Source organism: Rousettus aegyptiacus, unplaced genomic scaffold (assembly GCF_014176215.1).
Source record: "Rousettus aegyptiacus isolate mRouAeg1 unplaced genomic scaffold, mRouAeg1.p scaffold_m13_p_5, whole genome shotgun sequence".
NCBI lineage: Eukaryota > Metazoa > Chordata > Mammalia > Chiroptera > Pteropodidae > Rousettus > Rousettus aegyptiacus.
Window position 1 is genome coordinate 79,517,485 of NW_023416308.1, and position 25,335 is coordinate 79,542,819.

Sequence of the window (25,335 nt, forward strand, 5' to 3'; positions counted from 1 at the left end):
ATGGCCTCACTCAGCAACGACTCCACTGCTCCAGTCTCTGAATTCCTCCTCGTCTGCTTTCCTAACTACCAGAGTTGGCAGCACTGGCTGTCCCTGCCCCTCAGCTTCCTTTTCCTTCTGGCCATGGGAGCCAACGCCACCCTCCTGATCACCATCCGGCTGGAGGCCTCTCTGCACGAGCCCATGTACTACCTGCTCAGCCTCCTCTCTCTGCTGGACATGGTGCTCTGCCTCACTGTCATCCCCAAGGTCCTGGCCATCTTCTGGTTTGACCTCAGGGCCATCAGCTTCTCTGCCTGCTTCCTCCAGATGTTCATCATGAATTGCTTTCTTGGCATGGAGTCTTGCACTTTCATGGTCATGGCCTATGACCGCTATGTGGCCATCTGTCATCCATTACGATATCCGTCTATCATCACTGACCAATTTGTGGTTAGGGCTAGTGTATTTATTATGGCCCGCAATGCCCTCTTTTTAATTCCTGTTCCAGTCCTTTCTTCACGACTTAGATACTGTGCAGAGAACATCATCAGGAACTGCATCTGCACTAACCTGTCTGTGTCCAAACTCTCCTGTGATGACATCACCTTCAATCAGCTCTACCAGTTTGTGGCAGCCTGGACCCTCCTGGGCTCTGACCTCATCCTTATTGTACTATCCTACTCCTTTATCCTGAAAGCTGTGCTAAAGATCAAGGCTGAGGGGGCTGCAGCCAAGGCCCTGAGCACGTGTGGTTCCCACTTCATCCTCATCCTCTTCTTCAGCACAGTCCTGCTGGTGCTGGTCATCACTAACCTGGCCAGGAAGAGAATCCCCCCGGATGTCCCCATCCTGCTCAACATCCTGCACCACGTCATCCCCCCAGCTCTGAACCCCATTGTTTATGGTGTGAGAACCAAGGAGATCAAGCAGGGAATCCGGAAGCTACTGAAGAGGTTGTAAGAAGTGAAAAGGAACAGCTCCACTTTTGGAATTGTTAATACAAGTCGGGAATTATTTTTACATGGGAAAGAGAATTTCACTTTTAATCATGGAATGTGCTCCAATTCTTCTTTTTCTCAACATTTCAGACAACAATGGAAATAGTCCTCTGTAAACCTTTGTTTTCCTTTGCTTCCAAGGAATCTTCCTTTTCCTACATTCTCTGATTACTTAGGAATTTTTCCTGGCTGAATCCTTACCAAGGTCTTGCCAAGCCTTGGTGCTGGATTAGAGTCAGTGTGTTTGGACACTAAAGAAACATGCTTTATACAATATCTTTTTAAAAATCTGACTGTTCTCTGATTTGCTAAGGACATAACATTTGTCCTATCTCCTCCTGTTTCGGCATGGCTTTTGTGTTATGAATTGTTGCTTGGGTGGAATTATAGACATTTACCCCCAGAACTTTGGCTCTTGGGGTCGAGTGTTTTACCCTGATCGTCCTTGACTCTCTTCTCTGGCACTTATGACAGACGTGCCATTTTCTGGATCATCAGACACTCCTACATTCCGTTAAGATATTCTTTCTGTGCGAAATCTCTGGGTATAGAATTTCCTACTTTTTCTTTCTATTAGTTTATTTTTTCTTTAGTTTTTTTTTTCTCTGTAAAGGAGATTGACAACTTTTCAGGAATTTAGAGGGGCAGTGGCGAAGGAGTTGTATTGTTTAAAGTGTTATATGTTCTCTTCATTATCTTCATTTTTATGACTTTAAAATCTTCATTTTGTTCCACTCGCTTGTCCATAATGACCTTAGAACTTTTAATCAAATATCAGGCAACATTCCCATCCCACACCGACCTGCCCCTCCCAGACAGAAATCAACACACCCATTTATTCTCTGTATTGTCCCATTTGTTTCGGTCTCCATCTCAAGCTGTGGATGATATAGCTGTCAACAGTGTTTCAGGCATGGAAGCTCTAGGGTTTAATTTTCACAGATAAGTATATTTCACTGTTTTGCAATCCCTTTCCTAATGATGTCACACATTAGTTTAATATTTCCAAGGAATATTTTATAGTGGTAACCTATCTCTTTTAAGAATGATAATTAAAGGTTTAATTCATCATTTTTCCAAGGATCATTTAAATAATTTTCCCTACTGGGTTATCCAACTTTTTTTTTTAAGCTTATGTTTACTGAATGACTTCTATTAAAATTTAATATTTCTACAGTATTTTTTCCTTCTGTGTATATTTTTTATTTTTTCCAGTTTCACTGAAATATAATCGACATGTAACACTGTGTTAGTTTAAGGTGTACAACATAATGATTTCATATATGTGTATATTGCAAAATGATTACCACAATACTTTTAGTTAACATCCATCAACTCACAACATTACAATACTTTTTCTTGTGATGAGAACATTTTTGGTTTTTAAGATGTCTTTCTTTGGCACTAGACACTTGGTCCTGCTCTGCATTTGGGAGTGTTAAATGGCACTGCATGTACGTGTTGTTGAAGTGCTGGGTTTTGAGAGTCTTCTTTAGGATCTGTTATATCACATTTCATAGCATTGATCTCATGAAATGAAGGTATCAAGGAATTTATGTGCTGAGCTCTCTTTTATCCCCTGTAATCTCTCCTTTCTACAGAGTATCTGTTAATTGAATATCTATTATGTGCCAGACACTTTATATATATTCTTAGTTTATCCATACATTTTCTCTGCGAGGTTTTTAGGTTATCCCTAGATGAAGAAAACTGAAGCTCAGAAAAGAAACTGAAGCCCAAAGACAGAGCAATTAAGCCAAGATAAATTCATGTTACTTGGGTTCCTGAGGCCTGAACCCTTCACACGAAACTGCTGGTCCCAACCCTGGCAACAGCATAATCTGTTAAATTATAAAAAACCCTCAAGTTCCATCCTAAGCTTCTTATATATCCAGTCAAGCTTGATGTCTGGCCATTAATAAAGACATTGTAAATATTAATTTGCTGCCCAGAAGTTTGGCACCAATGGCAAATAGGAAGCAATCTATAATATTTGATTTTAGAATGATCATAGACTTATAAACAAGTCCCAATATGGTTGCTGAAAGGAGATATGTCCTTGCTTCAGGACATATTTATTCTATATAAATTTTTATTTTATTGAAATATAATCGATATATAACATTATTTTAGAGTGTATAATATAATGACGAGATATATATATTGTGAAATGATTACCACTCGTTTAGTTAAAATCCCCCACCTCATATAGTTATCATTTTTTTCTTGTGATGACAACTTTTAAGATTTACGTTTTTTGCAACCTTCAAATACACAGTACAGTATTGTTAACTATAGTGACCATGCTGTTCATGGCTTCCCCAGAACTTATGTATATTATAACTGGAAGTTTGTATCTTTTGGCCACCTTCACCCATTTCCAGCACCTCCATCTCCTACTTCTGGCAACAAAATATCTGCTTTCTGTTTCTATGAGTTCGGTATTTTTTTTTTTTTTTTAGATTCCACATATAAATGAGATCATACTGTATTTTTCTTGCTCTGCCTGACTTATTTCCCTTAGCATAATGCCCTCAATATGCATCCATATCATCACCAGTGGCAAGATGTCTTTCTTTCTCATGGCTGAATATTTCGCTGCATATAAGTACCACATTGTCTTTACCCATTTTACTGTTGATGGAAACTTAGGTTGATTCCACATCTTAGCTATTGCGAATAATGCACTCCTCTGCTTCTATTTGACTGATAGTTACCTTACTCTTAATTATGTATTTATTTGGTCATTTTGTTTTAGGTGAGCTCATCCCTTTTAGTATTTCCCACAGTGCAGCCCTCATAGTGGAAAATTCCTTCAATTTTCATATGACTGGAAAAGTCTTTATTTCTCCTTCATATCTAAAGATGAGCTTATCTGGATACATTATTCTAAGCTAGTAGTTACATTCACTTAATATTTTGAATATTTCCTTCCACTCCTTTCTGGCTTGTAAGGTATGTGTTGAGGAGTTCGATGATGATCTAATGGTTTTCCTTTATAAGTTGCCTTTTTTTTTTCTCCCTGGCTGCCCTGAGAATTCTGTCTTTGTCACTGATTTTTGATAATTTTAATACAATGTGTCTTGGTAAAGGCCTTTTGGGTCTAGATAATTGGGTGTTCTGTTAACTTCTCGAATTCTAAGCTCTAGCTCATCTGTAGATTTGGGAAATTCTGATCCACTGTTTTCCTGAAAATACTTTCCAGACTCTGCTTCTTTTCCTCATCTTCCATAATGCCCATTATTCTTACGTTTCCTCTCCTGATGATATCAGCTAGTTCCTGTATTTCTCTTTCATCATATTTCATTCTTCACTTTCTCTCCTCTTCCTTCTAATTTATTTCCAGATTTCTGTCTTCGATATCACTGATCCTTTCCGCCATTTGGGCTACTCTGTTTCCCAAGCTTGCTATTTCATTTTTCAACTCTTGCAGTGTGTCTCTTCAAAAAATAGCCATTATCTATAAAATGCCAAAACTCAGATTTTGCTGGTGAGACTTTGTAGGTTACTCACACATTACCCATAATTAGGCCCTTCTTCTCATGGTCAGAAAGAGTGAGACAGATATTTAAGATCAGACCCAGTGGATGCTGAATGTTGGGGCAAGGCTACAATGCAGAGCTTTTCAGGTCAACATTTAACATCTCATTATCTGTCAAATATGCATTTACCCCTAATGTAGACAAATCCTTATTATGGTGCTTGGGAGGCAGTAATGAGGAAGGCAACACCCATGCTTACTTTTGAGAGGGGATTCCAGACGACACACAAATAATCCAAGCTTCAAGATAGTTTCAGAATAGAAGTGCTGAGAATAAAATTGCATAAGATTATGAGTTAAGGGATGATTTGAGGTGGGGATAGGGATGTGATGTAAATGTGGTACTTAAGATAAATCTTTCTGGGTTTGTCTGTTTGAAACAAGGTCCTAAAAAAGAAAATAAGTCAATATATGAGATATAGGGAAAGTATGTTCCAAGTGGATAGAACACTGCAAAGACTCTGAACCTGGAAGAGGCAGAAGTTCAAGAAGCAGTGGGAAAGTTCAACAGCTATGAAAGACATAGCCAAGAAGAACCTAAGGTAGAGAACTGAGGCAGTGGACACTTAACAGGAAGTCAGGATCCAAAACTAGGAGAAGATTTGAAGGTCTACACAGAATATTGTAATAAGATCTTAAGTTTGGGTCAAAGCAGGGACACAGTGCTGTGAACCCAAGATGTACAGAAGAAGAAATTGGTGCTGAAAAACAGAAGGCCCTTCATTAGAACCAGGCTCTTTGGAGGGCACAGAGTTTGGGATTGAGTTTGACTGTTGAAAATAAAATAAATATTTCATTACTAATATTAAGAAAATCTTTAACGGAAGGCTATATCAAGGTCGTGATATAAGTGTGCCATCATGTAAATAATGTGGGTATCTTAACTCTCCGTACCGGTGGACCAAAGGTGAATGAATAACTAAATAAAGGAAAACTTCATTTCCCAAAACAAGTATCAAATTAAAATCAAATCAAACCTTGTTGTCTTTCATGGTAGCAAAAGTACATCTCCATGAGTATCCATTCTGGAAACTCATTTCGTTTCTCAATAACTAAAGTTTTTTGTTTGTTTCATTACACTATTTATCATTATAATGTCATAATTATAGTCATGATAATTGATCATCTATTCATGCAACAACTTAGATGGATCATACCTATTCTTCACTAAGAATGTGCTTGAATACTAGAGGGGCTTGTGAATGAATTTATTGCACCTTTGGGAAGGGCTGCACATAAATATGTGACTACGTGGGCATATAGGCAAATCCTTGATGTTCAGAGAAATGACCCACTGCCCTCCGGTCTTAAACACAGTGTAGCAGTGCTTATGCCTGGGTTTCAAAAGGCTCTTGCTCTGCTGAAACACAATCATGTTCTATCCTAACTCTATGCCTATCTGTCTTGGAAGGGCCTTATGAGCTTGCTAGTCTTGATTTACATCTCCCTCTCAAGGGAATAAGGATGACAGGGTCCCTGAGGCCAGTGAAATTATAACCGTCTCAGCTGTGTTGGTCAGAACTCTAAGAACAGTGGAACCAGGACCCATGCTACTTCCTCTGAAAGTGAGTCTGAGTAGGAGAACCTGGAGAGGGGTTGGGGGGCATGAACACCAAGATTTGCCAGAGGCAGAGGGGTCTTATCTGTGCATGCCTGTCCTTTCCCAAGTCAAGGGTGCTGGAGTGGTCTCAACAGAGGTAGTAGACACTGTGGCCTGTGTAACAAGAGGGCCCTTCTTAACTGCCTTGGCCACATCTGGGGGCTTGATGTGCTGGGGATGTACCTAAGCTGGGACTTGTCTATGGAAACTTAGCTAATGTCTTGGGAGAGCTGAAAAGTCTCACCCAGTAGAACAAATGAGGACTCATAGTCTGAAGTCTGGGGATCTAGAAACCCTATGAGAGCAAAACTCTGTGTGAATACTTGATCCATCAGGGGGAGAAATAAACTCACCCTACGTAGTGACAGAGATCAGAAAACAAAAGATATGCATGAGGGCGAGAAGAGGGAGAATAACATATCTCAGTGCAAATAAAGACTGTCTGAAAGCTGAAATGCTAACATTAGAAAGATCTGCCAGGAGAAACAAAATGTAATTTCCTTTCTGTCTCAGATCCAGTGCATACGTTTGAAGGGTAGACTAGTAGGAATATTTCAGAACCTTATCCAAACACCATAGGGGCTAGGCAATACATTATATTCCCTCCAAATTTAGAAGTCTGTGCTTTCAAGGTACCGTGACCTACTTGGGTCTTAGAAACTGGGAGTTAGTTACCATCATCAATCTCCAGCTTCAACTGGCTTCCTCTGCCTGTCCCTGATGGGGCAAGTAATAATCAGCTGTGGGGCCTCAGCCCTACTCTCGTCATAAGCTGTCTCTTATTGCAGAAGAAGAATGAAAAAGGGAGAGAAACACTGTTTGTAAACCCAGGACTTTATCCCCAGAACTGAGTAGATACTCATTGCTCTTTAAATAGATTATTGGTTGAAGAAACAGAGGAAGAAGCAAGAGGAAAAAGTGAAAAATAAGATTGGAAATTCTTCCTTTGACATGCCAGAAATTCTATTCTAATGCTGGAAATAATCTTTCCAATACCAGCTAGGAAAATTAGAAAATATTCTGCTTTTTCTAGGTTTCCTCGTGAATCCACCTTTCCTGCTGCAGAGGTGCTTCCAAGTGTCTTCTTCCCCCTGAAAGCACAGAGGAATCCTTGACCTATCTCAACTACGGTGAGATTCGGGGCTGTGGTAATAAATGTGCAATAATGTTACTAGATGAGATGTGAGTAGAGAAACAATGAACATGCAACTTTAAGTAAAAATTGGCAAGTCCTGAGAGAAGGATGTAGTGTCAGAATTTGACACTACATTTGACCTATCTCAACTACGGTGAGATTCGGGGCTGTGGTAATAAATGTGCAATAATGTTACTAGATGAGATGTGAGTAGAGAAACAATGAACATGCAACTTTAAGTAAAAATTGGCAAGTCCTGAGAGAAGGATGTAGTGTCAGAATTTGATGCCAAAATGTGCATGTGCTGTGGCAAAATTAACTGGTGTAATGGCAACTCTGCTTTATGTCCTGTATCTCATTGGCACCGATGAGACAACTTTAAAACCTCTGAAACTCACCAAAGTGTTATAATGTATGCTATGGTTTTTTAACATTTTGTTTTATTATTAGTTTAAAGTATACAGTACATATGTATAGCAGATGAAAGGATCCCCCTGATTGCTCTTTCTCTCCTCTGTCTCTACACCTAGTCATTACATTACTGGTGACTGCATTCCCTATGCTGTGCTCCCCTACCCCACAACCATGTTAATTATGCTGTTTTAAATAATAGGAAAAGAAATGGCTGGAGGTCATGTAAACTCCTGAGGTATCTTGAAATAACTTTGCCTCCAGAGAGAGACAATTCTTGGCAGACACTGATCAGATGGTACTCCTTTGATTTTGAAGTAGAGCATCAAAAAGGAATGAACAGAGGAGTTGGGAAAGGAGGAGGATAAAATTCACTGTCTTTCACTGACCCAGCCATTCCTAAGGCCATTGAGTGAGAAGGTTGAAGTCTAAGAAAAAACAGAATGAATAGGTCCGGAAGCATGGGATCGAGGCCATACATAGATGGAAACCAACGTGTCATTTTCACAGTTATGTACAATTAGATTCTGATAACTGAAAAATATTTAGCCCTGGGTTCATACTTTCATTTAAATCCTCTTCTGTCTTCTAAGCCCCCATTCTAAAAATGCCTCTCCACTACTGTATTCGACTTCCAAGAGTTGTTGTTACCCTAGGGAGATAGATTTGTTCCTTTTCCGGGACTGAGGAACCAAATGTAATATCATATCATTTTAGGGCTCAGAGGCAACCTGAGAGACTGTGGAACCAGTGTCCTTTGAATGATTAGGTGGAGTACAGTACAAGAGACTAGGAAGTGGGTTTAAAATCAAATAGAATTTTGCATCTAGATCGAAAGTTATACTGTCTGTGTGCTCCTGGAATTTTCTCAACCTTTCTTCATCCTATTTCTCTCATTCGTAAAGTCATACAAGACACACCTCCAAGGGTTATGTTTTTAATAATTGAGTAAGATAATGCTCCTAGTATGTTTTAGTGTAGTGCCTGGTAAGTACTCTAAGTCTGTTCAACACACTGCAAACACGTTTACATTTTACCAGCTACGTAAACAGATGCAGAACAGTAAAGCATAAACACCAATGAAACAAAGTCTTTATATGCATAGGATTTCACCTGAGCGGGACACCTGTACAAAGTACACAGATCTTGGGACCGTACTCAGCATGATTTTAAAGATTCAAGACATGCCGATCGCAAATATTCTGCAAGCATCTCTCACAGTGACAGGGAACTCATTTTTCACAGTCTCTTTATATTTGCCTTAAAATTCAGTGGAAGAGGAGTCTTGTGAACACTGTACTTGCATACAAGCAATTTTAATCCTTGCCTACAGTCTGCACGCTGCTCTTTTTTTCTTATCACTTTAACTTTTGCTTGTCTTATAAATGACAATCCCCAGGTGATTGCCACCGCTTGAGAGCAAGGTTAATATTTCATCTTTGTGTTTTTTCTATATAGGAGTAACTTAAAGATAAATAAGAAGAAAGCAGTGACAACACTGAAGAATATCCATTGTGGATGTTGGGGACGTTGTCTGGGCAACTTAGCAAAGAGATTTAGAGAGGAATTACTGAAGACCAGTTTCACCACCTTTATACTGCTGAAATCATAGGGCCATTTTATCACAATCCTCAATTGCAAGGACACTGCCTCATAGCTAATTATTCATAACTCATTTTAATATATGTTTTTCAATCAGAACTTAGAAATATTCCAGAAGTAAGAAGCAAAATTCGTAAGTGTTGAAATGTAATTATTTTCTGTGTTACACACAAACTTTCCATTCAAAGCAAAATAACCTGCTAGAAAACATGTTGTACCCAATTTAGCCAATTTTTTCTCTCACTGTCTGTACAAAGGCTAATTTTGATCCTAACTTTTTAGATCATAAACGAAAACTAGTGAAAAAAAATCCGATGACACTATGACAGCTCCCAGAAATGGCTCCTCTGGGGTTTCAGAGTTCCTTCTAAATTGTTTTGTCAGGTCACCTAGCTGGCAGCTCTGGCTGTCTCTGCCTCTCAGCCTCCTCTTCCTTTTGGCCATGGGGGCTAACAGTATTCTCCTGATCACTATCCGACTGGAAGCCTCCCTGCATCAGCCTATGTACTACCTGCTCAGCTTTCTGTCCTTGTTAGACATGGTGCTCTGTCTGACTGTCATTCCCAAGGTCCTGGCCATCTTCTGGTTTGACCTCAGGCCCATCAGCTTTCATGGCTGCTTTTTTCAGATGTACATCATGAATTGCCTCCTTGCGATGGAGTCTTGCACATTCATGGTCATGGCCTATGACCGTTATGTGGCCATCTGCCATCCACTGAGATACCCGTCCATCATCACTGACCAATTTGTAGCCAAGGCTGCCATTTTTATTTTCGCGAGAAATGTCTTTATTACAATGCCAATCCCCATTCTCTCAGCACGACTTCATTATTGTGAGAGAACTGTCATTGAGAACTGTATCTGCGCCAATATGTCTGTCTCCAGGCTCTCCTGTGATGATGTCACCATCAATCGTATCTACCAATTTGCTGGAGGTTGGACTCTGCTGGGATCTGACCTCATCCTCATCTTCCTCTCTTACACCTTCATACTTAGAGCTGTGCTGAGACTCAAGGCGGTGGGTGCCGTGACCAAGGCCCTAAGCACATGTGGCTCCCACTTCATCCTGATCCTCTTCTTCAGTACCATCCTTCTGGTCTTCGTCCTCACTCACGTGGCTAAGAAGAAAGTCTCCCCGGATGTGCCAGTTTTGCTCAATGTCCTCCACCACGTTATCCCTGCAGCCCTCAACCCCATTGTTTATGGAGTGCGAACCCAGGAGATTAAGCAAGGAATCCAGAGGTTATTGACGAAAGAATGGAAATAAGGACAACTGGATCTCTGAATTCCTAAAGTAAAATGGCTTAAAAATCAGTTAATGAAAATTGAGTTGAAGCTCATAGCTCAATAATGTAAGTTCAAGAAGAAAAGTAAGTTTATTTTCTGATACAGTTTCTGATTATAGCTCTCTTTTAAAAAATCCAATTCTTTTCCCAAATGTCTATGATTTCTGTGATTTTTAAGAAGTATTTTCTAATGCTTATGATTCTATTTTGTCTAAAATGTAGCCACCAGAGAGGATAAATTCTATAGTAGAGAAGTAAGTTCTAATTAATACATAGTTACTAATTCTGTATATGTAATTAAAAATAACTAGATATGTTTCCTTGCTTGCTAATTATTATTATTAATTATTATTATTATTATTATTATTAACTTAGTTACATAATGCAGTTGTGGAAAGACAACAGTATTTTCAATGTCACCCTGAATGACAAGTAACTAGTGTCCATAAGCAAATCTCTTTTGGTTACCTCCAACTAGGCCAATAACTTTTTTCTTCTAATCTTGATCAAGCAAAGCATTTTTATGTCATGTGCAATTCTCAAAAGGGTTGAGGTCTTGTATGAATTTCTCACATGTGAAGAAATGCGATTTACTGGTTTTAGGAGAAGGAATTATTATATAAAACCTCTTCTTCAATGTCTTCACTCTGTTGTCTGTACTTGAAGTTTCACCTTCAGGATTCATGATGACTCAGTTTGCAATGTATATGTAGGACTCTGCTTTGGTGTACTAATATGTAACATCATCAGAAAATGTTCCAGTAGTGACATTGAAATATACTAGGGCGTGTTTAGATAGACTATAAAACAACCTAGACCCTATAATGTTGAAGAAATGTTTTCTTCTACATAGAAAGAAGTAGAAATAAGTACAGAAAATGACTTGAAAAAGAGAAAAAGCCCGAGATGGTGAGTTAGAAGTTCTGAACTCTAGGTCTTGCCCAACCACAAATAGGATGCATGACATGGAACAAATTAGCCTCACTGAGTTCCAGAGTCCTCATCTGTTACATGAAGACAGTGAACTAATTATTTTAAAACATATACTTAGGTCTAAGAGTCTATGAAACTATGTCCTACCTTAAGACAGACATAGATGCTTCCCACATTCCCTCATGACAGCTGAAACTAAATGGGAAATTTGAATGTTGTACCAGGATCACTTTCAAATACTACAATTTGTTATTTTGTTCACAGGTCTGAATCCAAGCTTTATTGAAAGATTATTTATATATTCACATCATTTACAGGTCCTAGCCTGCATTCACCTGCCCATAACAAACTATGGTCCTTCCTAATGGGAAGGGCCATGTATGTTTTACCTATTGGTCCAATAGTCCGGAGGTCCCAATAGACAAACCATCTCTCCCTGAGAAAGCTGAGTCATACTGAATCTTCAATGACATGTTCCCAGGATTATTGATGGGGAACTATCAATTCCTCTCAGGGAAGGTCCTACTCAGCTCAAAATTGTGAGTCTTTGCCTTCTGACACCAAAGCAAAAATGTCTCAAAGTCCACTAACAGATCCCAAAGTCTGAGACATTTAGCTTGAAATAAAATTTTAGATGACTCACTGACCTATTTAAGATATAATCTATGCTTTGTAAATTTCTTTAATTCTCCATCCAGTAATGAAAAAAAAAAAATGTCTTATGCTTCTTCTGATGGTCTTTGGATTCACAACTGTTGAACTCCTATTATCATCTGCTTAAAAATGAAAATACATTTATATCATTCTAATAATGAACAATAATACTAGGTAAAAATTTTATTTACATAATATGCTCTCTAAAATATAGACCAGTATGGCCAACTAAAATATCACTCTTGTAAATGTGACTATTTTAGAAGAAGGTCTTAATTCAACATATTTATAACTACATAACAAGAGAAGGGTTCTTAAAATAAAATAGAATCTACTTCTAAAGTAAATTTAATCGAACACTATTATAAAATAGATAATGTTTGCAACCTCTAAATGATATTTTCCAACATCTTTCCATCAATACTTTAAAAATTATGAGATCTACTAGTGACGCACATCAACTTACTTCAAAACAAGCACATATTTTTCAATAAAATGGCAGAATGAAACAGACGAAATGGTTTCCCAGAACTAAGGAATTTATCACAAGCTATTTCTACTCAAAGAGAGTTTTGAAACTTTTAATATTATTTAAAACTCTGAATTTTTCATCTACTATAATTTTTTTTTAAATGTGGGGAGAGGAATTCTGGCTTGCTTTAAAAATGTATGTCCAATTTCTTGTGAAAAACACAATAGAGAACAACAATGGCTGTTTCCCACTCAAGATAGGTGATATGAACTAAGATTTTCTTCAGCTACTGATGTTAAACTCAGGAAAATGAATTTAAAAAGCAAGTTAATTGGATAAAAACTTTACTCTAAAAGGTCAACCATAATAATAAATGAAATTTCTCTTAAAAGGAAGCCAAGGGAGTTAGGGTGGATTCTCTGCACTAAAATAATAAGAAAGCAGAGTATATAATATTTGCAAACAAGGTGAAAAGATTAAAGTGGTAGAAGTCTTATAGATTAGTTTCATGCATGTCAAAAAGACCCAGAGTCCTGCAATGACAGGACTGAGGTTGAAGATGAACCATAAATAAATCTAGGAAAATGTTAAATAGTTTTTGTTAGTGAATAATAAGAAATATTAACAACAGGGTAAGCAATGGTTGTTCATGTTGAGTTTATCAGACAGAAACAATTATAACATATTTTTATCTAAAGTTTAAGTCTTGCCTTAAACATATTTTCACAATTTCATATATCAGTATTTAAAATGAGCTGATTTTAATTTTTTTTTTAAATTTTAAGACTGAAGAGATATAGAATGCTTTATAGACTAACATTCAAAAGGAAACTCAAATAGGAAATCTGGCCCTCTGAACCATAGGACAATTATCCAGATAATGTTAGCATGAAGGATTTGTTGGTAACCTTAATATTACTAGGAATTAGGGAGTCTTCCCCTATCACTGGTAGATGCATCAGACTGATATCTTAGGGGACATTTCAACTGACACTGAAAATTGACCTGAAAATATATTTCAGAATGTCCTCAGAGCATGGCAGTGGCCTTACATACTGAAATTTGTGACCAATTTTTTAAAAATCTAATATGTATTCAACACCTGATATGTGCTGGATACATCAGGATCTAGGATTTAAGGATAGGGTCATAAGCAAAAAAAGACAAAATCAAGGTACATTTCAAGGTACAAGATCAATTATTAAGTATGTAAATTAATAAATAAGAAAAAAGAATGGTATAATGTGTTCGAGTGATCTGAAGTAGGAGAAAGAAGCCATTTGGGGTGTAATCATTAAGGAGGTACTCTTTGAATTTTGAATGTTGAGAAGTTAACCATTTGAAAATATAGGATAAGACTCTCACAATCAGATGGAACAATAAATACAGAGGCCTAAGCTGAGAACAAGCAGAAGTCCAAGAAGTAGTGGTCATTCCAGCGGTGAGTGGAATATAGCCATGGGAGGCTAAGGCAGAAGTCCAGAGCAGTGGTCACTGGGGAGATCTGACTGTAGGTAGCATAACCTCTGGTTCCAAAGAATTGGTTATGAGAAGATGACTATCACCCTGACCTGGCAGAGGACTGAAGGTTAAAGTAAAATAATAGAATGGGAATATGGGTTAGAACTAAAGCAGGGACCCAATCCTACAAACCAGAGACATACAAAAGAAGTTGGGGTTTAAAGGCCAGACCCTACCATCGTAATGTTACTAGAGAGAGAATGATACGACACAGAGACATTATATCTTTAGCAAGTTAATTGGAATCATGCTCATCACTAAAGCATTCTCTTCAAATATTGATTGCATAATTTCATTCTCATTACTCCTAAGCCGGATGCCACTGGAAGCAGATCCGAACCAAAAGGTAGAAGATCGTTGAACCTAGCTGTGGTAGCTGTAAATAAAAGAGAACTAAAACAATTACCTTCCCCATATACTCTATAGATTTTTCTCTTGTGATTAGAACTTTCAAGATCTACTCTCTTCACAACTATAAAATATGCAATACGGTATTAATAACTATAGTTCCTATGCTGTACATTTCATCCCCAGAACTTATTTAGCTTATAACTGGAAGTTTGTATCTTTTGACATGCTATACCTATTTTGGCCACCCCCAAGCTCTGCCTCTGGCAACCATCAATCTAATCTGTTATTTGTATCTGTAAGCTGCATTTTTGTTTTGTTTTGTTTTAGATTCTACATGTAAGATCATGTAGTGTTTGTCTTTCTCTGTCTGACTTACTTCACTTAACATAATACCCACAAAGTCCATCCATGTTGTCACAAATGGCAAGACTTCACTTCTTTTTTATTTAGCTTAATGATATTCCATTGTTTAGATACCACAATTTCTTTATCCGTTAGCCATCGATGGATACTTAGGTTGTTTCCATATCTTGGCTATTGTAATAATGCTGTAATGTACATGGGAGTTAAGATATCTTTTTGAGCTAGTGCTTTGTTTTCTTCGGATAAATTCCCAGAAGTGTAATTGCTGGATAGTCATCTGAAGAAAACAAAACTATTTAACATTTAGCATTTCAAAGAACCTCCATATTGTTTTCTAGAGTGGTTGTTCCAATTCACATTCCCTCCAACAGTGCATAAGAGTTCCCTTTTCTCTGCATCCTTACCAACACTTTATTTCTTATCTTTTTGATTAATAGCCATTGTAACATGTGTGAGGTGATATCTACTTGTGGTTTTGATTTGCATTTCTTTAAAGATTAGCTAAGTTGGGCACCTTTTCTTGTACCTGTTGGCCATCTGTGTATCTTCTTAAGAAAAAGATCTATTAGATGCCCATTTTTAAATCAGATTATTTGAGTTTTTGCTATTGAGTTATATGAGTACATTTTATATTTTGAATATTAAACCCTTATCAGATATATGATTTGCAAATATTTTCTCCAATTCTATGGGCTGCCTTTACATTTTGCTGTTCAGAGGCTTTTTTAGTTTGATATAGTTCCACTTGTTTATTATTGCTTTTGTTTCAAATCCAAAAATGTATTGCCAAAACCAATGTCAAAGAACTTATCACCTATGTTTTTGCATCTTTTTAAATGTTATTTTAAAATTGTATCCTTTATTTTGAATATAAGAAGTCCATTACCATGTTAACTTGTGTTAATGAATGCTTTCATTTTTATAAAGAATGCATAACTTTTTTAAATGTTTAATGTGTTTAATGTTAAACCAACACATGGAATTTCATCAACAAACAGTACTGTATTTGGATCAAGACTCCATAATCCAGATGTCACATAGTAGAGATAAAAGTTTTGAGAAAGTCAAAAGTCATTTATTAATTAATTTAAAAGCACCCACCGTGTGCCAGGCACAATGCTAGAGGTTGAAGACAAATAAAAATTCAACGCAGTTTCTGACCTTAATGAGATCACAGTCTACTGGGAGTGACAAAAGATTAGTGATCCGAAGTAACCAACATTTGAACAAGTTTCTTGAACAAAGGAATAGAAATGAGAGGATAATTCATCAACTTCACACCATATGTCTAACTGGGATTTAAATACTATCTATACCTTTATGATTCAAACTTCAGTCTCTAGCTTGGCTCTGGCCCCTAAACACTGTCATATGTCCAGTCACTTACTTTTCCTTCTTTGTTTGAATATTTAATAGTTATAGCAATAATACAGCCATTACGGGGAGTTTGAGTTAGAAATTGAGTTCAGTATCTAAAACCAAACTTCTGATATCACATATAAAACTAGCTTCTCAGTTACTAGCAATTATACTCTTCTAATCGCCCCTGCAAAAAAAGCTTTGCTGTGTCCTTTACTCCTCTCCACCTTTTATGTCCTACACGTGGACTCCCAGCAAATCTTGTATCCCATAACTTCAATTTTCACTCACCTCCTTATTATAAGCCATTATCACTTTTCATCTAGATTCTTGAAATAAAGTCGTCATTGTTTTTCTCAATCCTATGTATGCATTTTCTATTTAAAATGATGTCTCATCCCTGCACTATGAAATAAATGTAAGAGGCACTTCAAATTAAAACCTAAGAAGTATATGGAAGTATAAATACTTATTTAATAAATGAGTAATTGAGGGATCATGATGGCAAAGGGTCAGAATGAAGAAGGTAATTAATACATAAACATGTGTTCGGTTAGGATTTGAGGAGGGGGTAGTCATGGTAAATATCATATTAGTGGTTGAGGAAGGTTTAAGTTCAAGATGAAGGTAGCAGCATGGATGTCATATTGTGTCTCTTGTGGTATTCAAATGAAACCATCTCTAAAACATGCCCAGGCTTCCATAATCACTGATCTTTGACTCATACCTCTCAATAGTGGTCCTTGAATAGCTTGATTATTCCTTGCTTGATTTCTTGGGTTCGTACTCCATAAACTATGGGGTTTAGAGCTGGTGGGATGAGATGGTGCAACACATTGAGAAGAATGGGCACCTCTGAAGGCACCTTTTTTTCTGCTTTGTTTGTAAAAATGAAGACTAGTAGCAATGTATAGAAGAAAAGTATAAGAATGAGATGGGAACCACAAGTACTCAAGGCCTTGGTGGCTGCACCCCCAGCCTGCAGATGCAGAACAGCCCTCAAGATGAAACAGTAGGATAGCAAAATGAGTATCAGATCAGAACCAAGTAGGCACCAAACACTCACAAACTGATAAAGCTTATTTAGACGGATATCCCCACAAGAGAGCTTTGCCACAGAAATGTTGGCACAGATGCAGTTCTCTACCACATTGCCGGCACAGTAGTTGAGCCTGGCAGCCAGAACTGGTGTGGGCAGTGTGGCCAGAAAATTTCGGAAGACAATGAAGATGACTGAATAGATGACAAACCGTTCATTGATGATGGACGGGTAGCGCAGTGGGTGGCAGATGGCCACATAGCGGTCATAGGCCATGACCAGAAAGGTAGCAGACTCCATGGGAAGGAATGTATTCATGATGAACATCTGTAGGAAGCAGCCTGAAAAGCTGATGTGCTTCATGTTGAACCAGAAAATAAGCAGGACCTGCCAAAATCATTACTCTCAAAAACTGTGTATCCATTCCCACCCTAGGGTACCTAACCCTGGAAAACCCTCAGATGGCTTCAACCATCCATATCCCCAAACCACAGCCCCCAAATCCCAGCCAGGACAGTTTCCTAATTTCAAACACCTTCTATGTGCATCTCAATCTTCAGAGTCTCATTTGTGTCAATTTCTTTCCATCTATTGGCCACATTTTTTTGTTGTTGTTTAAAAATGTTTACTTCTAGCCTGCCTTCTCTTGATCTCCAGAATTCTTACTCAAACTCCAGCTGGACACATCTGCCCACTTAAATATATTGCAAAGGCATCAAGCCCAGTTAAGTCCAATATTTATATGTAAAAACCCTCCAACCTTTCCATAATCATAAGAAACCTCTTCCAATTATACTTCCTATATCAATATATGGCATAACCATACACCTAGTCACATTTTAGAAAGTAAATTCTAGAGCTTTTAGATGTAAGAATGGAATAATTCATAGTCAAAGAGAATCTCCCTAGAATTAAAAAGAAGGGCAAAACTTGAAATATCACTTGTTTAGACATTGAGAGAAAGCCTGACAGTTGGGAAAAAATGAATCCTTAAAAAAATATGGGCATTAAAAATGAGATTGGACATATCTGGGAGCTGCGATAGACCTAACGTGATGGTGCAGGCTACTCACTGAGGATTTTCCTTCAAGGGTAGGAGGATTTACAGCAGAAAAAAGTACTGGTTAGAGAAAGATGACTGAGTGACTGAGAGTTTACTTAAAGAGGGACTGACCTTAGGGATTACTGTGAGGCAGAGGATGACATCCAGAATGGAGAGGATAACAAGAAGGTAGTACATGGGCTCATGCAGAGATGCCTCCTGCCAGATGGCAAGTAATAACACAAAGTTGGCTCCAAGGGCCAAAATCAAGAGGGGTACCAGGACTACAGATAGCCAATGCTGTGTGTCCTGCATTCCTGGAAGGCAGATCATCAGGAATTCAGTCACCTGGGCACTTATGTTGTTGAAAGAGTTGTTGAGATATAATACCATGACTGGTTGGTGGTCCTGGAACTAGCTGAAAGAAAAGAGACATGAATTTATGGCTTAACTGCTTTATGAATAAGTTATTTCGCTGCCCTCATTCTAGGCTGTGAAGATTCTCCACAATTCTGTTGGCATAGAATGTGTCTAATTTAAATTAGATCATATCACTCCTTGTTAAAACACTTTCCTTAGCATACATAACTTCATAAATAAATGATAACTCCCTTCATATGAATATCTTCCAACTCCATACACATAGACTCGGCCACCTATAGAACATCTCTGTTTTCCCATTTGTCATAACTTATAGAATCAACTCTCTTGCCCTTAGATAACTAACTGTCCCATTCTATCTGCCAAGAGATACACTTCTCAGAATTTTTTTTCTTGTTACTCTTTTTACATGCGTAGTTAGATGCTTCATCTTTCCACCGTTTCTTTATGATCCTTAAATATCCCAGTCATGTAACTATTAAAGTATTAATAAAACTTTCCTATACTCATTGATGTTTCCTATTTATTTTCTAAAATGTCTGCGTTTCATCTGCCAACATTGGGATCTTATCTTTTTATTATAGCACAGAGAAGAAACAATGCATCTGATTACATAATAGGCACTCTGTAAGTTCGGTTCAGGTATATAAGACTGATAGATTGTTGAAGGTATTACGATGCCCTTGACTAAATTAATTTAGCTTTTCCATATCTTGTTCTACTATAAACCTTCAGCATTCTTGCTTAATGCTCAATAAAATGTTGAACAAAGCAGCATTAAATCAAAAAGAATTTACTGGTAAGGGAAAAAAAGCAAGCGATTAGAACAATAAATACAAAAGACACCTGTTCCGGTGTCTTATTTGCATTTGCATATGTATTTGGTAAATAACTACATAAAAAAGGGAACCCACTCTGCATTTCCCTGGAACAGGAGGGGAAAAAAGGAAATGAGGGCTCTAAGAAAATAATTGCAGGAATACTTAAACATGCCCCGGGATATAATGCTACACAGACTGAAGCTTCGGTTCTCTTTGAATATCTTCTTAACCATCTAGGATCCTGCTGGTGAAGAAGTTGCCAGGTTCTGCTGTGCTCTCCTCTGAAGCAGAGGAACAATCATCTCTTATGGATGGATTTTTGAGCATGATGTTGGGGCACCTCTCGGCACAAAAATAAACCCCCCTATCAAGGTGTACAGTTGTTTATTTATTTTTATAGAATATATAACATGGGCTCCTTATCAGGATTTTCTTTTATCCAGATCAGTAGTTCTCAAATGTGAGAATGCAACAAATCACTTGGAGTTCTTGTGGAAACACAGATCGCTGAACCCGACTCTGTTACCAAATATATAGGTCTAGAGAGAAGCCCAAGAATTTGAAACATTTCTAACAAATCCCAAGGTAATGCTGATGTTGCTTTTCCAAGACCAATACTTTGAGGATAACAGTTACATCCAACTGTAATAACAGATCTAACCAGTGATTTGACTAACCCAAGCCAAGACTGCTGCTTTAGTTGAGACAGCCCTAGCCACAGTTCTGCTCAGTTTCAGAGATCAAATTGGTTGCTTCTCCCATGATCTGTAGTTATTTAAGAAAAATTATGGCCAATCTTTGGTCTCCCAGTTTGAAAGTTTTCTTCTACCCATGAACTCTCTGGGAGTTTGGTAGGTTCCTTTTTCATGATTTTATCTCTCTACCTGATCCATAGTTTTCAGCCACCTCTCCTTAGAGGACCAAAGCTCGTTAAAGTCATGGTACTAATTATAGAAGGAATACTCTCCAGTCAGCCTTCCTGCCAGAGACAGACCTGAGCCGACTTTCTGTGAGCTCAGCTGACCCACACTTCAACAGGCTCATGCTCTTCTGACATCACTGATCTTCAGGGTCTTCACAGACTAACATCTAATGGTGCAATAACATTCTCTAGAATAAACAAAGAATTAAGTCAAGGACCAAACTCAAAGGTGCTTGGCTTTCCAATGGACTGTTTTTAAAAATACTTACAGTGAAAGTCTGCTCCAAACAGCAGTTTCACCATTCAGCTGCTTTCAGGCAAATGTATAACTCCTCAATTTCTCAGTGGCCTTCTACTTGTGGCTTTAGCCCCTGGACAACTTTATTAAGATGCCATCTATAAAAGCCATTCCCCTGTGGCTGAAAACATGAAGAGTCGGTTTGGGAATCCTACTCCTACGGGCTCTGGCTTCCCTGCAGATACATACACAATTCCAGTCTAAAAAGACAGGTTATTCCTCTAAACTTAGAGGAAGTGAAAGAGAGATGATCAGCTTATAGTTTCTCTTGAGATGTCTGAAAATTACATAAACTGAGATGTATTATTTGTAATGGAAACAAGTATCACTTGGGGACTCGGAAGATGTATGTAAAAGATCCTTTAAGGAGACAAATGATTTATGAAATGATGTCATCTTACATATTAGCTTCATTCTAGAAAAATTGTTTTTAAAATAAGTATTTTATGATGATTTATTTTATCGTTAATTTATAATAAGTTTTAAAAATATCTTCACACAGGAAAACTATGTCACTTAAAAAAAACAAGTATATGGAATCCTGAACACTCTTTTAAAGACCCTTTAAAGGGTATCAAATACAAGGTAACACAAAAAGACTAGACTAGACTTTGTGGGGGTAAGCACACAATATAGTATTCGGATGTATTATAAAGCTGTATACCAGAAATTTATATAACATTATTAACTAATGTTATGCTAAAAATGTTTTTTTTAAAAAAGAAAGAACATTTTATGAAGATATAAAATTTCTCAAAAAATAAATTATTCTGAATGAATTATTTATTAAAAATAAATCTATTTTATATTATAATAGTTTATTTTAATAGTTTGTTCAGAGTAATTAACTTTGTTATAGAATTATTTATTGCACTGACTTGCTGTGTAAATGGTAAAGATTTTATTGGATGGTAATTTATACAAATAAAAATTCTAACGATCTAAAGTAAAATAATTACAAAAATATTTTAAAGTACATACATTTAATTAGACTGTAGTAAGTGAAGTTTACAAATTTTTATTCTAGAATTATCACCAAAATAATAGTAAAAAAAATTACATAAAAATTGAATTAATCCTTAATGGAACAAGGAAGTAGGAAGAAGAAATATAAAATAGATGAATTAAATATACAAATAATAAGATGGTAGCTATAAAGCAATCAGTAAATAGCATTATGTAAATAGGTCAAGTGTTCCAAGTAAAAGACTAAGACTACAAGATTGAATACGTTCATGTTGATTACAGAAGACACACTTTAAAAATAAGCACCCAGAATGACTGAAAACCAAAGAATAGGGAAAAAATATATGATGGAAATACTAACCAAAGAATATTAGGTAGCTATACTAATCTGATTAATGCAAGCATGAAGGCAGGAAGCATGACTAGAGATAGAGGCAGTTTATAATGATGAAATAGTCCTAAAGAATTTTCGAGCAATCGAGTCTGCGAGCTTGTAAATGGAACGCAATTAAAATTATTAAAACTAGTACTGGAATTTTAATTCGCCAGAAAGTGTTTCCAGGACACTATTGTCCGGATCAAAAATATAGAGAAGTGAGAGAAACTTTTTTTAAAAATCTCAAATAGAAGCAGGGGTTTTCTTGCTCAGGTGCTAAAAGGTACTTCCTTGTCATTAGAGGAATTTCAGCAAATTTCGAATGTCTATTTACCAAATATTCTTCAGTGGGAATTCTAAGAGGACAGGAGATATGAAGACTTAAAGTCTCTATCAATGTGAAATTCTGTGTATCAAGAAATAAACAAAAAGTGATGACCAATGTGGAAAATCTACCAAGTATTTGTGCTTCAAGAAGTAGATTATAGAGGATTTAAAACGTTCTAATTTTTAAAAAGTGAAATAACAATAGTAGCATAACAAATTGTAGAGATATGTATAGTGTATCTATGGGCACATGTCCCTCACTGTCCGACTTGAGAGCTTTTCTTTCTTTTCTTTATTTATTTTTTTCTGTTCTCTGTTCATGGACAACCTATAATGTTTCATTAGAAGAGCTAAAATCAGTACTTTCAGTCTGAATCCATTTCAACTAGTCTGTTAGCCAACTGCCAACATCTGAAATGGAGCAGAAGAAATAAGATTTCAATAAACGACTTAGAACAAGGAACAACTGAGGGTGCCACAGCAGAACACCATGATTTTCAAATAAGGAAAGGTTTTTATAAGAGAATGATGCACTGTAATTAAGAAATTGCAATGGGGACTGAGAATGACACATAAGGCAAGAACTCTCTGAAGTGCATGGTGTAAAAAATAATACAGATCTTTATCTGAAGACATTTAAGAATGCAGTGAGCACAGAAAAGTAATGAAAGGAATTTCCATGTATACGTTGTTAGCATATTTTAGGCTCTGGTTGAAAACTTTTCATCTATTAGGTTATCCAACACTCTGGTAGATCATATAATAAAAGGGAAATTATCACTCTTCTTAAATAAGAAAACTAGAGCTCAGTTGGTGAATTAAAAGTTGCACATCTAACCAGTGGCCAAATTGGTGTGCCTGGGAATTAAATAAAAGTCATCCTTATTCCAAGATAAGCACTCTTAAGTTCTATGTTATATAAATTGACATTGAACTGTGACTTATGCAAGTCATTTTGTAAAGTGTTTTGGAGAATACAGTATATTAACAATTTGATCTTTTCCCTAAGAAGTTTACAGGGAAAATAAAAAACAAGTTGTGTGTGTATCAGTTATTCACTTTTATTCAACCAACAAAAGCTACCATATATAAAGAATTGTATTAGTAGCTCTAAAGTATGTAAAGTTAAGAAGATGAATAAAACTCTCCACCAGACTCAGAATATTTTATAATCTGTTATCAGAGGGAGTTATACACATGGCTCAAGATAGACTAATTCTCTGAGGAGAAAAAATGACATAGATGATAGAGGTTTTGTTCACCCCTCTTGCAACCAAATCAAAGTTGTGACAGAAACGTGGAGCAAACAGCAAGCAAAGTTGCCTGGTTCTAGATGAACAGAAGCACTATAACTAGGAAGAGAAATAAGAAATCACCCTGCAATAGTAGAAGGTAGGAGAGGGTGAAGATGTGAGGCTGCTAAGTTCCTGACCGCTGAGTGGGACAGAAGCTGTGGCAGCTATAGACACCTCTTAAAGGTGCCACGTCTGTGAGTGGACTCTCATGGTGATGGACCTGCTCTCTCTGAGCACCAACTCTAGGTTGGCTGCTAGAGGTTACCAGGGACTCACAGGGAGACACCGAGTTGTCAGAGCAAGAGACGGAGGCGAGGCTCTCTCCTGGGAAGAAGTGCTGGTAGTATCCATTGTTCCTCTGTTGAGCTCTCCCTACTTCTAGTGTGTGGATTCAGCACAGCCATAGCTGAGATGTCATCAAACTGGATAATAGAGGTCACTCTGTCTAAAGGATTCCCTGAAACTCTGTCTCTCCCAACTCATGGCCTCATCCATGCCACATCCACTTATGTCCTCAGTGAATCTGGTGCTCCTTGCTGAGCCAACTCCAAGACTCACACTGGTGGCAATTGGCCTCGGATTCTGGCATGGCCTTGAGGCGACTATAAGCACAGCATCTGTGGATTGCTTGTTGAATCTTAACAGGTGGCCTCGAAGCGACATAGGCTGGGCCTAACTTGGCCTGCAGCTGAAGATTTCAGGATTGTGCCACTGGACACCTACTACACAAAGCCACGCCAATAGGACTTAGGAACTTTGCTTAGTACAAGAAACAGACAGAGAAAGGCAGCCAAAATGAGAAGACAAAGCAGAAATCATATGAGTGAACAGAACAGAGATCCAGGAATAATGGAGTCAAGCAATCTAATAGAGGCAGAGTTCAAAACACTGGTTATAAAGATGCTCAGTGAACTTAGTGAAAAAACTCAGTGAGAGCTTTAACAATGAGATAAAAAACATAAAAGTGGAAACGGAAATTATAAAAGGGAACCAGTCAGAAATAAAGAACACATTATTTGAGATGAAGAGTATATTAGAGAGAAACAACGGAGTGAATAAAGAAGAGGATCAAACCGCCAAAATAGAGGATAGGGAAGCCAAGGGCACTCAATCGGAATGGCAAGAAAAAAGAAGCCAAGACTATAATACTAATTTAAGGAGCCTATGGGACACAATTAAATGTAAAAATATCCATGTCGTAGGGGAAGCAGAAGGAAAACACATTGAAGAGCTATTTGAATGAAGAGCAATTTGAAGAAATAATGATGGAAAACTTTCCTCGCCTGGTGAAGGAAATAGACATACAACCCCAGGAAGCTCAGAGAGTTCCAAGAAAGAGGAACCGAAAGAGGTCCATACCAAGAAACATAGTTAGAATGCCAAAAGGTTAAATACAAAGAGAGAACCTCAAAAGCAGCAAGAGGAAGTAGTTAGTTACCTACCAGGGAGCACCGTAAGACTAGCTGATTTCTCAAAAGAAACTAAGTAGGACAGAAGGGCTTGGCTCAAAATATTTGAGGTGATCTACAACCAACAGTACTTTATCCAGCCAAGCTTTCATTTAGAGTCGAAGGACAGATATAGAGTTTTCAGACACAAATAAGATAAAGAAAGTTATCAACACCAAGTCAGTATTATGGGAGATTTTGGAGAGACTTCT

The 25,335-nt window shown here is 37.4% G+C and overlaps 3 protein-coding genes across 3 annotated transcripts; 2 read left to right on the plus strand and 1 right to left on the minus strand.

Annotated features, from left to right (window-relative positions):
* Window positions 1-942, plus strand: LOC118602928 (olfactory receptor 56A4). Its single transcript, XM_036221437.1, has one exon. The coding sequence runs from the start codon at window positions 1-3 to the stop codon at window positions 940-942; it is 942 nt and encodes a 313-aa protein (XP_036077330.1).
* An 8,649-nt stretch (window positions 943-9,591) lies between these two features.
* On the plus strand, window positions 9,592-10,536 carry LOC118602971 (olfactory receptor 56A3-like). The gene has a single exon (XM_036221579.1). It carries the CDS (start codon window positions 9,592-9,594, stop codon window positions 10,534-10,536), a length of 945 nt encoding a protein of 314 aa, XP_036077472.1.
* Window positions 10,537-16,938: 6,402 nt separating this feature from the next.
* LOC118602972 (olfactory receptor 56A4-like) lies at window positions 16,939-18,682 on the minus strand. Its single transcript, XM_036221580.1, has 2 exons — window positions 18,422-18,682; window positions 16,939-17,634 (listed from the first exon to the last, which is right to left on the minus strand). Exons 1-2 carry the CDS (start codon window positions 18,680-18,682, stop codon window positions 16,939-16,941), a joined length of 957 nt encoding a protein of 318 aa, XP_036077473.1.
* Between the last annotated feature and the right edge of the window lie 6,653 nt (window positions 18,683-25,335).